This window comes from Carcharodon carcharias, chromosome 19 (assembly GCF_017639515.1).
Source record: "Carcharodon carcharias isolate sCarCar2 chromosome 19, sCarCar2.pri, whole genome shotgun sequence".
Taxonomy (NCBI): domain Eukaryota; kingdom Metazoa; phylum Chordata; class Chondrichthyes; order Lamniformes; family Lamnidae; genus Carcharodon; species Carcharodon carcharias.
Genome location: NC_054485.1, coordinates 19,943,331 through 19,958,478, shown reverse-complemented (window position 1 = coordinate 19,958,478; position 15,148 = coordinate 19,943,331). Strand labels below are relative to the sequence as shown.

At 39.0% G+C, this 15,148-nt stretch overlaps 1 protein-coding gene across 3 annotated transcripts in view; it reads right to left on the bottom strand.

Annotated features, from left to right (window-relative positions):
• cep85 (centrosomal protein 85) overlaps positions 1 to 15,148 on the bottom strand; it is a 60,948-nt gene that overhangs the window by 31,195 nt on the left and 14,605 nt on the right. For all 3 annotated transcript variants that reach the window (XM_041212195.1, XM_041212193.1, XM_041212194.1), the window contains one exon: positions 4,762 to 4,911. In XM_041212195.1, the coding sequence (XP_041068129.1) occupies positions 4,762 to 4,911 (150 nt within the window). The remainder of the gene's footprint in view (positions 1 to 4,761; positions 4,912 to 15,148) is intronic.

The following is a 15,148-nucleotide window of genomic DNA, read 5'->3' as shown; positions in this document are numbered from 1 at the left end:
TGATAAATGTTCAGTGGATTAAATGGTCCTTTGCAAATATCTATCGGAGTTTCTTTCACGTGACTAATTCCCTAAATGTTTGTATTACGCAGACAGACAAATTCTTCAATCCAGTTGATCCAAAATCATTTTTAAAAAGATTAAACTGACATTTCCACCATCCACGCACCCGCCCTGCCCCAACCCCCCTCCAGGTCCGATTCTGCTTAGCCCGTTAGCCCAGAGACTTGATTTTACAATGCTTTATCTGGAGAATTCAAAATTGTTGCCAGCTATTGGTCATAGTATAGAACAAGGTATTTTAGGTCAAAGTTACAGTTATGTTGAGTAGGGGAATAAACTTTTAGATTATTTGCCATTCATTCATTTTACAAATCCTCAAAAACACACTTTGGAACAGTTTTTTTTAAGCATTGGAAAGAAAAACTGAGGCACACCTCAAAAGCATATGGCAACAATGCACACAAAGATTGCACTTTAGAAACAGGCTGCATTCTAGCTCTGCATTTACATTACACAAAATTATCTTTACACTGACATTAAAATTCAAGAGTATAAAGTAATTCATGTGAATTTTGTCTCAACAAGGCAAAAGCAATTAGTTGCACTTTTTAATGTCGGTCAAATGGTTGTTAACCCATAGTCCACAAAGGGCCATAGGCATCTCTCTCCATTACAGAGAGATAATTGGTTATTTGCCTTGAGGGGTAGCACTCCACATCAAGCATGAGCTGCCACATCTGGTATGATGATTGAACTGGTGCTGTTGGCATAATTCTATACCATACTCTAGCCATCTAGCTAATCCCCCATTCAAAAATCTGTCAGAGTGAGAGATAAATGATATCTAGGTGCTCCTGCCACAACATCGCTATTAAGTGATCCAAATTCTCCAACTCCAGGAAGTCTCACCCCATTAGCAAGTTCAGTCTTAATTTAAGTTCCACTTACACAATAATTGTTGCATTGGTACAAAGCTGGGGTTAAACATGAGAAACTAAATTAGGTTAAAGCATGTAGGTTCCAACTAGAGAAATGCAAAATGAAGTAAATTTGAGTATTGCTGAAAAAAGAGAGACACATCTAAGCTTTTTGTCTTCCACTCATCAGGACACTCGCAAAAATACCAATATAAGGGGAAGGCAACAATTTATACTGTATATGAAGAGAGTGATTATTGATTGTCAAGTGGTATTGCCATGGAGAATGCACCACTGGTGCGAATGACTGTTAATTGCCAAGTATTGTTAGAATTTTAAACCAGGTAGCTTGACTCTGATTGGTCAAGGCAATGCCCAAAGTAAATTTGTTTTTCAGGTATCCAAGATTGCTCTCCACAAAAGAAACAAGAAAATGAGGCTGCACATTCAACCAGATTACCACGGCTGTACCGGTCATTTCAAAGCTAGATAATATTTACACCCAATTAATAATATCAGTTTAACACTTTAGAAAAGCTGCAACATTAGTAATTGTTGGCCCATCTCTGACAGGCTTTACTCCCTCAACAAACTGATCTACCAGAGATATGAAATTAGGTATTGTACCATAACAAACATGAACAAGCCTTCAATTATTACCCTTATGCAGCCACTGGTGGTAACATTAATCTCAAGCAGCTATAGATATTAAACGGTCAAGTATATTTTCCAACAACGGCCATGGAAAAAACAAACTATTTTTAGACACTATCATCAACAAGAGTTTCAGATAGCTACAAAACGGATTCAATTATTTATCGGAGGCTAAGCTTCACGCGTGCAATTCATTTTAAAATGAGTTGAGGCTCATGAAAGATAGAAACAAAACCTGGTCTGAAATGTTAATACCCTATTTAGAATCTTACCAGATAAAAACTTACCTTCATAAATCTTCAGAACGAAACACCTAGCCTACAATAAAATCCATATGCGTAAAACCAACTTTTCAAAATACTCAAACAACTAAATGCCTCAACTTTCACCTCAAACACAAGCTTTGCTCATTTACTGTTGATTAGCAAATGTAAGTGAAGCTAGCTATATTGGCTACTATCAAGTCAAGTGGCTGATTGGGGGGGTGGCAGTAGAAATGAGTACATCTCGTTCCATTTAGTCAGTGAGAACATTGGCAAAAAGGATTGCTGGTATAATTAGCATCGCTTCTCAAGTTTCACGATTGGAAATGCAGAGCTCGTACATGGACCCACTCACTAACTCAATCAGACTTACAGATGGGATTTTGGAACAAAACATTCCTGGGGTGAAACTATAATTTTCACAAACACACAAAAACATGTTTCCATAAATTGCTAATGTTGAGTTTCAGGTATTCCACAAACGTACACAATTCCCAAACTCATTCAAAGACAAATTTAACAATGAAAATGTACAGTAAGTCTTTCAGCAAAGAGAGCAAGTGAGATTTTAATGTTTCAGGCCCATTATCACAACAGTGCTGTTTATTACTTGCACTTTAGAATTTTGTTCCAAGTATTCAGCAATTGCAGATTTTTTTGATTCCTAAGGTTTTGGGAGCTTCAGTACAATTTTTAAAAAAGCAAATGTTGTTATTAAAATAGCTTAGAAATTTAGTCAGTAGGAACAGCATTAACCATTTTAACACACCTTTCCAGCATAGGACAAAGTACAAATAAGGCCACATTGTATGACCAGCACTGGTAAGAACATGGTTCAACCAAAACAAGCATACTGCATTAAGTCCAGATACGTAATTAGCATTGTGACTGCTTTTCACTTTACTGCACAAATGTATCACAAAAGTTCAAGAGTCAGATATTACAGATCAATTCAGAATGCCAGTCAGAATGAACACAGTACATTTCTGCACACTAAGTTTAGTTTCTTCAAATACATTTTTCCCTATTTAGGTCCCCTTGCATCATTGATCATTCAGTAACTGAGAAGGCAGAGAGGATACTCACTCTCAAGACCTACTAATGTATATTAAAGTGGCTCAGAGCCCAGGCTGCTTCAGCCCAAATTGGAACTTCCCTGTCAACAAACCCCCTGCCAGTAATATTGGCAAGAGTGTACCAGATGGAGAAATGAGACTAAGCTGGTAAATCGAGACCCAACATTATATTCAAAAAAAATTGTACAATTATAAAAATGTCTATAGCTGGGATGCCATACAATAGTTGAAATGAGGTATGTGACACTTGCTAGAAAATTTGCATTTCTAAATGCCTATAGTATTTTGACATTGAAGGTATGACTTTGTCATGAAATATCTCAGTAGTCACAGCCAAGAGAGAACACACACTGGCTCCCAGAGCAAAGTAACCATTTCTTAGAGCACATTAGTGAATGTTGTGCCAACTCACCATTACTGTCTCTACCAATTACAGGCAATGGCGTCTTCAAGCAATTTACTTTACAGAAGCCTGTTACATAACACAGCCCATAGTCATTAAAGTATTTTGAGAATAGGCCATATTATACACCAGTAATGCATACAGGTTTGAGTCTGATTTACTGTTTCAGTTAGATGCAAGGAGTTTGACAGGATAACAATTTTACCACAGACTGATGGCAGTGCACACTGTGCCTTAATCAGCCATTCCCTTTACAACTCCAACCTTTCAGCAGCTCATCTTTCCATACCCAATAGTGACAGTTCCTGAAGATCCTCCCTCACCAATATTGGCAAAGACTAAACCAATATTCATGGGCAAGGATCTCCAGGAGCCAATCACTGAGGGAGGGGAGGTCTCCAGGAACTAGTCACTATTCGAGCATGCCAAATCAGATCATCAGGGATGGCATAATTCATTTCCCGAGTTAAGGGGGATGTGGATCAGGTTCAGCTGTGATGCTCCACCAAGAACAAAGACACTGCCTACAAGAAGGGGAAAAAGTGTCGTGCATTATATTTTTTCATCTCTATTTTCAGATTATGAAAGAAAAATGGGTGTTTATAAAGTGCTTCATCTTCAAAATACATCTTAAAGCACTTGATATAAATTTCCTTTGTAAAGTGTGGTGATTGCTTGCCATTGCCAATTTGCACCATCAAGGTTCCAAAAGCAATGAAATGAATTTGTTTTACTGGTGGTGTTGGTTGAGAGAACAACGCTGGTCACAATACCAGGAGTTCTCCGTTACTCGACCTACCATCACCTGAATAGACAGACAGCAGCCCAACTTAATGTCTACCTGAAAGACAGCACTCAGAACTGCATTCAACTGTCAGCCTAAGTTATGTACTGAAATGGGGCTGAAGTCACAAACCTGCAGCTCAGACGCAACAGGCCTACCAACTGAGCCGAGTGACATAACCATTTATTCAATGTCCCAAGCTTTATCAAGTTTCAAACAATGTGCCAAAAGATATCTGCACCACATGCAAGTTTTTTTTTTGTTAATTTTCTCCCTTCTCTCCTCAAGGCATTACCTCCATCTAGCTGCCTGCTGATACCTTATACAAGTGATATTGCAGTAGTGAATGTTAGTAAACTATTTTATTAAAAGAGGGGCAGCATAGCTGAGACCAATCTAGTCCTCACTCAGTATTTGTATGCTTACTGACATTATATACCCTGGCTGATTTTCTTCCCTGACTTATCCAGGGGTCACTAGTATAATCAAGATCAACCAACTAGATGCTGACTAGAAATGATCCCAAGACCTTTGTGGTTCAGTTCTGTGCTCTGCCTCAGGCTATTATTTGAAGACATTTGTAATGCAGCCCAATTCCTCAAAGCACTTTTTGCAGGTTGCACTTTGCCACCACCCCACAGCATATTTTTATTTAACTCACCGTCTGTGCTATCAGAACAAGATGTTCCCAAAGCTGTGTCCCCACTGTCAGCTGTACTGGGTCGCCTTTCCGTCCTGCGTTGAAACTTTTCCGAAAGTATTGGAGTTTGCCACTCAGTTTCACAATAGCTTCCTCCCTGTACATCAGAATCTGTGAAAAACGAAAAGGATTTATTTTAAAATATCACATACCTGCCTTATCATGATTGCATTTTGATTCCACTAACTCTGGTAGATTGCATTGCTGATCAAACTGCATGCAATGTCAGTAATGACAGTGAATTAAGTTTGTAACTATAATGGATGGAGATAGAAAGGCTTGGAACTTCAGGGTAAATGCAATGGTTCCACACAAACCTACTGTGACCCTGGTGGCAAGAATTTTGGCTGCCTTGAGAGAGGATTCCCACCTGGCATGGGTTGCACTCAGGCTCAGCAGTGCAGGCAACAACAGTAGAGAGAGTTGTGAGCGTGAGCACCACAAAAACCAAAAAAGGCCTAATGCAGTTTTTTTAAAAATGGGGGAAAAATATTTTCAGTAGACAATTTTACAGAATTAAAAATGTAAACTTTTTTAAAATTGATTAATCACTTAAAAAAATTATATTTAGAAAGTCTGATGCATCTTGCTAAAAAGTCATAGATTTTACTTTTTGAACCCAAGCCATTTTAAACTTTTAATGAGGCGGCCCACAGCATTTTAAAGTACTCACGAATTGAGAGGCAACACCTTACACCAAAAGATGCAGACATACAATTCAAGAATTAGTTAATAGTTAGTGGGCAATTAGGCCAAATTTTCACTAGCTCCTTAATTGGTGTTTGAAATAGTGAACCCTCAGAAGTAGTATTAATTGCTCCAATGCAACTTCTGGATTAACACACTATAATGTGTACTTAACACAATCTCAATATTCAGCCAGATTTTGAGGAATAGTGCCGATTCTCCTATCCATGTTCTCCAAACATAGCTCTCATTGAGGCAGCTGGATTGCTGAACTTGTCTACTTTGCTATTCACTTACAAAACATTCCTACTGCAAACATGGTTTACACTAACTATAATTGTTTATACAACTCACTCCACTTAAAAGCACGTGAACAGAAATGAGGCAACATGGATTTGCTTTGCATTCTAAATTTCTTCAAGAAGGCTAATCTTATCCCACAAAATTCTGTGCCATCTCAATACAATCCCTAACAAACAGGCCCACAGCACCAGTTGTCACCTCAAAGGCAATGACATTTAAAGTGCCAAGTGGAAACAGTTTCACAGCAGGAAGTTCTGAGTGTGGGTTTAAGGCATCCTGCTGAGACAGATCACAGGGGAAGCTTACTTAGCATCTAAACTGGTATCAATCTCAGACTTCAAGCAAGTAACCATTTATCGAGTGCAAGTCTGGGCTATTAAACATGAAGAGCATCATTATCAAGCTAGATTCTATCCTCACCGAACATTTAACGTGCACTTTCTGACAAGGTCACTCAATAGCAGAGGCAGGGCATTTGGCTGATTTTACTACAATCTATTCCAGATCAAAGACAGGCTCAGACCAACTAATTCAGCATGGTTCAAAGATCAAGGCAAACTAGTGGATTACATGTGCATTTAGGAATGGGCAGTAAATGCTGGCCTAGCCAGCCTCACCAAATCCCAAAGAATAACTTTTTTTTTTGCATGTGTACAATTTTAATTTAGCCATTCAATAAAGAGGATGCCCTAAAGCAGCCTGTGTTAAAATAACGATAGATAACTTGCATTCTATTCTAACCCTGTTTAAGTCCAATTGTAAGTTATCAAGGATTCTGTTCCATTCAACTGGACCACAAAGCCCATACAGCAATATACAACCTCAAGCAACCAAGTTGCAGTGATTTTATAAAATGCATGAAGGTATTTTTACTTTGGTCACTGGGGTACACTGGAAGAACACTGCAGCCTGACAAGTTTAACACAAGAGGTACACATGATGCACACGTCCAAATTGAAGGGATTAGATTAATGACTGCTGCAAATTGCTTGCCCAGAGTTAGAGATGATAGCTTCTGTCAGGGGGCTAAGACCTCACACTATATTTTTATGAAATATCATCCTGGCTAATCTATAAAATTATTTTAAATATAAAAACTGACTGAAACCATGACTGGCTATGAATCTCAGAAAAGGAATTTAGAGACACTAATGCCCATGACTGCAGAGATCAAATCCCCAGGAACTGTACAAAGGCCCTTTACATTTCTAAGGCCTGGCCCCTGGCCAACAGAGACAATCCATCTGTGAGGACAAAAGAATCCAGAAATCTCTGTTGAAATTTTTAATGGTTGAAACATTAACCATCTCAAGAATCCAAACCAGGAATATACATCCTTTGTCCAACAAGCTGCTAGAACTGGTAATGTTGCCTTGTGGTGCTGGAAAAAGGCAGACTCCATTTTCCATCTACCGGTTTCAGCAGAAAATGGGCTCTGTCCAGGTTTTTGAAATCCTGCCTCCCACCTACACTGTTTTCTACTGGAACTTACTGTACCAGTGCCTACAAGACTAATTCATCTCTTCATGCCTCTCCCGTCGTGGAAGTCATCTCTACTGGAAAAGTAGAATACTCAGCCTCAGCCTGCTAACCTCTGAAGGAATACACAATTGGACTTTTGATTCTGGACTCTGGATTTATCTGAAACAATAATTCTTATTTCCCTCTTTTATCCCTCTTATATGAATGCACCGGTGGCACATTTTGAATGTGTCTAAAATAAAGTAATCCGGTTAGTTTACCCAGTAGAGTTTGCTGTGGGATTATTAATAGAGAAATTGGATCACACCAAAACTGAGGGGTTGGGAAAACAGCACCACATATTAAGTAGGAAAATCAAAAATCAAACACCCTTCTGTTTACAGGCAGGTGGTGAGAGAGCTGTTTAAATTAAACCTCATGTCCAGAACTTCCTTGCCAGTCTGCAGAAACATAGAACCTACAATGCTGACATTACTGTTCATAGTTTAGGGAATTTTGTGCATTTAGTCTCCAGATCAGCAGCAAACAATGCAAACTCCAGAAATTTCCAAATTTCCATTTACCAAACAAAGCTAAAATTAACAAAAAATATCACACAATGAAAAAAGGTAAAGTCACTAACATTTCCCCAATACTACAACCAGAATCCTCTAGTGGCCCATTGAGTAAATGCAACATGGAGTGACACCAGAAAAGTTCTCTTTTTAGACCCCAAGTTAAGTTAGCTGATTTTGATGGGTCAGCACTGTAGCGTAGGGCAAACAAAACAAAAAATGCCCTTCAGATTTGAATTACTACTGCTAATCTCTGTCCAGTGATCCCTCCTGGACATCGTGGATGCCTTAGGTGGGGGTGGTGGTGGGGGGCAGAGGGACAAAAAAAAGTCACCTTTAGTTGGACTAACCTGTTGTTAATTACAAAAGTTCTAGTTGTAGGGAATTCACATCCTCAATTTTCAAATCCCTCTACAGCATCAACTCTATCCCTTCACTCCACAGCCCTCCAGGATATCTATGCTCCTCCAATTCTGGCCCCTTGTGCATGCACCATGAGAACTGCTGCACCATCAGTGGCTGTGTGTTCCAATGCCTAGCCAATTTCTGCAATTCCCTCCATACACCTCTCTATCTTGCTTTCCTCTTAAGTGACTCCTTAAAGCTTTAGATAATTTGACCTAATATCCCTTCATGTGGTTCAGTGTCATACTTGGTTTTATAAATGCTCCTATGAAGCACCTTGGAACATTTCATTACATTAATTGTTCTAGGGGAGGCAGCTGGCAGTGGTATTGTCACTGGACCTGTACTCCAGAGACCCAGGGTAATGCTCTGGGGATCCAGGTTCGAATTCTGCTATGGCAAACGGTGAAATTTGAATTCAGTAAAAATCTGGAATTAAAAGCCTGATGATGACCATTAAACCATTGTCAATTGTTGTAAAAACCCATCTGGTTCACTAATGTCCTTTAGGGAAGGAAATCTGCCATCCTTACCTGGTCTGGCCTACATGCAACTCCAGACCCACAGCAATATGGTTGACTCTTACATGCCCTCTAAACAAGGGCTATTGGGGATGGCAATAAATGCTGGCCTAGGTTTTTTTTGAACCTCTTTTGTTTGGACCCATCTGTCATAGCACTTCCTGATTGGACAGTTCCATATATACAATAATACACAGCTTGGCCTTGCAACCATCTCGCTTGACATCTCCACCTCTAATTTGTCACACTGCTTGTCCGATATCCAGGTCCAGATAAGCAAAAATTTCCTCCTACTAAATATTGGGAAGACAGAAGCCATTATCTTTGCTCCTCACCACAAAGTCTATTTCCTTGCCATTAACTACATTGCTGTTCCTGGCCACTGAGATTGAACCAAACCATTCACAATCTTGGTGTTGTATTTGGCCCAGAGATGAGCTCCAACCACGTATCCGCTTCATCACTAAGATCGCAGGCTTCCACCCCATAATATTGCCCGACTTGACCCATGCCTCAGCTCATCCGCTGTTGAAACCTCATCTGTGCTTTTATTACCTCTGGAATTGACTATTCCAATGTTCACCTGGCCAGCATCTTCTGACCTCCATAAACTTGAGTTCATCCAAAACCCAACTGCCTGTGTCCTAACTCACACCAAGTTCCATTCACCCTTTACCCATGCTAACTTGACCTACACTGGCCAACAGTTTTAAAACAAGGATAGGAATTTTAAAATCTCTTTGCAGCCTTGCTCCACCCATATCTAACATCTTCCAGCCTCAGACCTCTGAACAGCCCTGAATGTTAAATTCGTGCAGTATTGATGGCAGTGCCTTCAGCTGCCAACCATCCTTTACATAGCACACCACCTCAAATGCATATGTCATGAAAATGTAATAATTTTCATAATATTGTGATTTACTGTAAAGTTAGGTTAATAGTGGGGTTTGGATTAGTTTCTCTGAGAAAGGTTATAAATGAATTGCAGACAACTAGGCTGGAGCTTGAGAGTTATCAAAAGAGAAGCTAGGTTTGAAATGCTAAATATATAAACATGGCCGAAGTTTTAGCATGTGAGGTGTGAGGAACATTTGCATTTTTAGATAAACCAGAGTCGTGAATTTCAAAGACATGGTATGGTATTACACCAAGCCAACAGAGGTTAAGCCAACCAGTGCGTTTATTTTTCCCAAAGATTACTGATAATATAAATCTTCCATGGTATTCATGTTATGGAAAAAGTAAAGATGCAAAAACATATTGGGACAATGGAATTTACATTAAAAAGGGAGAAACAGGTATAAGAGGGGAGGTCATGTGTAAGGAAAAGGAATTCTAAGATCTAACAAACATGAAAAGCCTTCAGCTTCTATGCATCCAGCTGCTGTCTACAGGAACCGAAGCAAAGAAAACTCACTGTGAATATCACTGCCTAGGGTATTGTGCGCTTTGCCTGGGTCTGTTAAAATCTATGTTGCTTTATTGTTGCCTTAATGGAGGTGTAACTGGGAGGTAGATTAATTAGGGGATTTAGGAGTCATTATAGTAGTTATGTGTTGACCTATGTACATGCTTAAAATCTTTTCTTCTCTTAATAAATGTTTAATTTAGTTTTGTAAAAAACCTCTAAGTCATGGTGGGCTCATTACTATTGAATTCAAGGCACACAACTTGAAATAAAGTACAAATTGCAAATAGTTGTGGCAGCTGTTTCAAGTTTCACTCTGGGATTTCAGCAGCTCAGTATTTACCATCCGCTGTGCCATAACATGTATAACACTACACCCTCCACACTGCCCCCAATCCCTCTATAGGGGGATTCATTTTTGTATCAAAGTTGATTCAAGGACCAGAATTTGACGTTGCTATCAGTGCTTGGGTTCATACTGATGCTGTATCTATATCTCCCATTTAATTATGATATCTGTAGTTATCATCAATAAGTAGTATCAGCAATTATCTACAACAAACAGTCTAAGGCAACCCATTTGAAATAGACAGTTGGTCTCTGGTCACTAGAAACAGTGTACTCTGTATTGGGTTTCTTCAAATGGAGGATGATTCACACAGTTTCAGATAGCATTTGGAGGAAGGTCAGCCTCTTGGCTGCATATTTAGCTTTCTCCCCTTCCCATATGATGGACAATTTTGGCACTTGCACGATTAACTTTTTTTTTTAAAAAAGCAACTAAAACTTCGTTCTCTCTAACCCCATGGAGTCATCTTGCCTTAATTTTAAAAAAAGTTTACAAAGGATGGATTTGATTTACTTACAGATTGAGTACTCTCCCATTTCACTTTCACTTGTGTACTTCTCCCTCAGTCTTAATTTTTGAATTATTTCATTTTGATTTGTTCCAGATGATCAAGCCCAGTTCACTTCTTATTATGGTCATTTTAAAATGATTGACTTTGATGGCAAGGCAATAAATTGCCCCTTAACTTGATCCAGATGTAGGTTTCTGCCTTAAATCTGCTTACCAAGTTTGTCTGCAATCTGTTAAGCTTCTGGCACAAGGTTTTACAAGTGGGTCAAAAATGGACTTTAAAATGTGCGCTGTAAACGATGTCCAAGTTATATTTTACTCAAGTTCAGGTCCTGGATGTTGAACATAAGCTTCTCCCTTCCACAATAAAAATCCAAGATAAAAATCTCTGTTAACTAAAACACACTAAAATTAACCATTTCCAGGTTACCCTAAGTAGCAAGAAAATTACAAGCTTTGAACAAAAATATTTTTCTCCTTCGTCACCGTCAACAATGTTCTTTACTCTCTTATTGGGATTATGGAGCAAGGCGAACAAGAACGCACCCAACTCCCAGCTATCCTCCATTGTCTGTGGTACTCTGCAGTGTGTGCTACAAGTCTATCTTGAGATTCCATTCAGAGAGATTTGCTCAGTGTCCGCTCAAATCAGAATCCACTGCATCCAACCATGCGTCCAAGCACTGCTCAGTATGGTGTGCCCCCAAGTACTAGTCAAACTTCCCACTAAAGCTTGCACTTTAGACAAATCTTAACTGTTTAGCACGCAGGGTTTCATGTACCTTCACTTGGTCCCAACGCCAGGTTTTGAACACCATCTCACCTTGCTTCCTGCCCCTCATCATTTTCCTTAAGTACCAATGCCACTGAACTGGGAAACATAAAATGAGATGCTGGGGAAAAATACACATCCACACACAAAAAAAAACGTTATTGCATTGGGAGAAATAGACACTGAAATCTAATTACTTGGAATATGTGACAACCTATAAGAGGGAGGAAAAAGGAAATAAACCCCCCTCCCAACCCCCAGTGTCCATTGCAAGATTAGCATTGCATTGAGCAATGAGCTGACAAGTCCATGGCCATATACATGCTAGTGTGGCCAAAGTATAATAATTTTCATAATATTTTTCTGGTTTATTGTGAAGTAGGTTTATGAGTAGGATTATATTTGGGTCTGTGTGAGTTAATTGCATTTGGAGTGAAGCAGACTACAAGTCTGAAATCATCAAAAGAAGCTAGGTGTAGAAATGTGCTTGAAATGCCAAGGAGTAAATATGGAAGCGGGATTAGCATGTAAGGTGTGAAAGTAATTGCATTTTTTTAAAAAAGATAAATGAAGGGATTGCGTGGATATCAAAGGGATGTTAGTCTGTTACAACTAGCCAGATAAGCAAGACTAAGGAGCGTGTTTATTTTTCCAAAGGTTACTAACAACAGTGGCAACATTAAAGTTTTTATTATATTATGAGGAAGATGCAGTTTCAAAGACATATGGAATAACAGAAGTTACATATTAAAGAGAGAGAAACATATATAAAAGGAGAATGAAAGGCTGTGAGGAGAGGGCCATGTAAGATTTAACAGGAGTGTGTGAAAAAGCCTTCAAGAAGCCTCCAGCCATTTGTGCATAAGTCTACTATGTAAAGCAACTGAAGTTGGGGAAGCCATTTAGAATTCTACTGTCAAGAGGGTACTGTGTTAACTTGCTGGCTTTATTTCAAATCTAAAATCTATTTTGGACTGCTGCCTTAAAGGGGGTGTGTAACTGGGAGTCAGGTTAATTAGAAATTTTAGGAGTTGTTATAGTTGCAAGTAATTGTAGTCTTATGTATGTGCTTAATCTTTTATTTTGTTAATAAATATTCTAATTTAACTTAGAAGATCTCTAAAGGTCTTGGTGGATTCATTACTTTTGAATTCATTGCACACATCTTGTCGTAATAAATACAAATTGCAAAACCATTGTGATAGCGCGACCAAGTTTCCCTTGTGGCTTTGGTCTATCTGGTCTATCTGGCACACATCTGCTGTGTTAGGCACTGAATAATAAATAATTTTACAACAGGTGTAATTTGTGCAAATGCAATAATTCTACTTCCAGTTTATAGAAGTGCTCACCAAAAACAGTACCTCGATACCTAACAGAGAACATAGTTAAAAGTGCCAGGTGTACACTTAACTTAGCTGTAAATCACTAACCACCAGTGGGAGTTTGACTACCAGTTGTCAACATGAGTTGGTTTCAGTTTTGATAGCAGAAACAATGTACCAAGCTCAAGTCACAGGGACTGTAGATGACTTTGTGGAACACATTTTAATTCTTTGCCACAATACCAAGTATTACTTTTGCATAGAATTTATAGCACAAAAAACAAGCTATCGGGCTTTTATGCTGGCGAATTTTTTTTTTTTTTTTACATGAACCTCCTTGCACCTTACTCCATCTCACCTTATCAAAATCTATTTTATTTTGTCTTGTACATTTATCTAGGCTCCTGTTAAATGTATCAACCCTTTTTACCTCAACTACTCCATATGGTAGTAAATTCCACATTTTATCCACTTTCTAGGTTAAAGGAATTTCTTCAGAATTCCCTATTGGATTTCACGTGTGTCAGCTGTAACTCAGTTGGCAGCATTCTTGCCTCTGAGTTAGAGCTGGTGGGCTGAAGTCCCACTCCAGAACCTGAGCACAAGAAAAAAACTCAAGGCTAATATTCCATGCAGCACTGAGGGAACGCTCCACTGTCGGAGGTGCTGCCATTCAGCTAGGACATTAAAGCGGTGATGGATATAAAAGATCCGATGGTGGTATTTCAAAAAAATAGCAGGGGAGTTATTTCCAGTTCTAACCAATATTTATCCCTCAATCAACATCACAAAAAACACTAGTCATTTTCACATTGCTGTTTGTGGGAACTTCTTTTGTGCAAATTGCTTGTGTTATTTCTGACAACAGCGACTATGCTTCAAGGAGTATCTCATTGGCTGTAAATCATTTTGGGGCGCCCAGCAGTCACGAAAGGCACTGTACAAATGCAATTCTCTCTTTGGATTTATTAGTGACATATTTATGATCATTAGCTTTGGACTCCCTGACTAGTGTAGTTGAGATTTACAAAGATCGTTAGGCAAAGGGAACATGCAAATTATCGATTTTAAAATATTCCAGATATATTGACTTGAAATGAAATAATTTATCTAGATGCAGAATTTTATTTTCAACAAAATGTGCACATTTAAGCCAAAAATTCAAAACATGCTTCCCATTTATAATGAATTTTGAAAGCAATTTTTGGGAGGGATGGCATTTTCTGAAGGAAAGATTCCATGATGCCTGCCTGAGCCTGATCTCAAACCTATTCAGCAGTACAGGCTAGCTTGTTAATGCTTATATCAAACAGTTAGTGTTCGTGTTAGCACAGATTTTCCGAAAGGCAAGGTAGGACTCCGACCATTGCCAATTTACACTATTTCACTGTTACAATGGCAGGTTGCCAAGAAGGAAAATAAACTATAGCATTTTCTTGTCCCTAGGGCAAATTATGATCAACTTTGAATATTATTTAAAAACTAAAAAAATGCTTGCGATAATTTGTTAACAATTGCGAACGATCAGATGTGAGCAATGCCAAGAAAACAGCAGAGGGAAAATAGACTCAGGAAGCTTCCACTGTCAGCAAATTTCTTGCCACTCCTTTTGAAGCACTAACTTGTGGAAGAGGAAGGAGGGTGAAGCCTGCCAGGGACGCTGCCAATGATAACCCTGTTTGTGTGAGATCTGATCATTTCAACGTGTGGTACTTTTTTTGCACCACCACATATTACCTTCAGCAGAACAACTTGGAAGGTATTGTGCAGGCTGCTTGCAAGCTGTTGTGCATCTCCTCGCATACACACCTTGGTCCCTCCCCCAAACTGCTATCCAGGACTGGATTGGGCTCTGCTGCAATTCTCTTTACAGTCAAATTGCCCAATACAAAAATGAGGAATTTGGGAAGGGTGCTTAAAGCCATCTGGCACCCAGGAATATACATCTCACCAAATTAGAACCTTTAAGAAATGGAAGAGAATAGGTAGGAAAATCAAGGGGAAAGTGCTTCTTGTGCCTGAAATGGTTGAA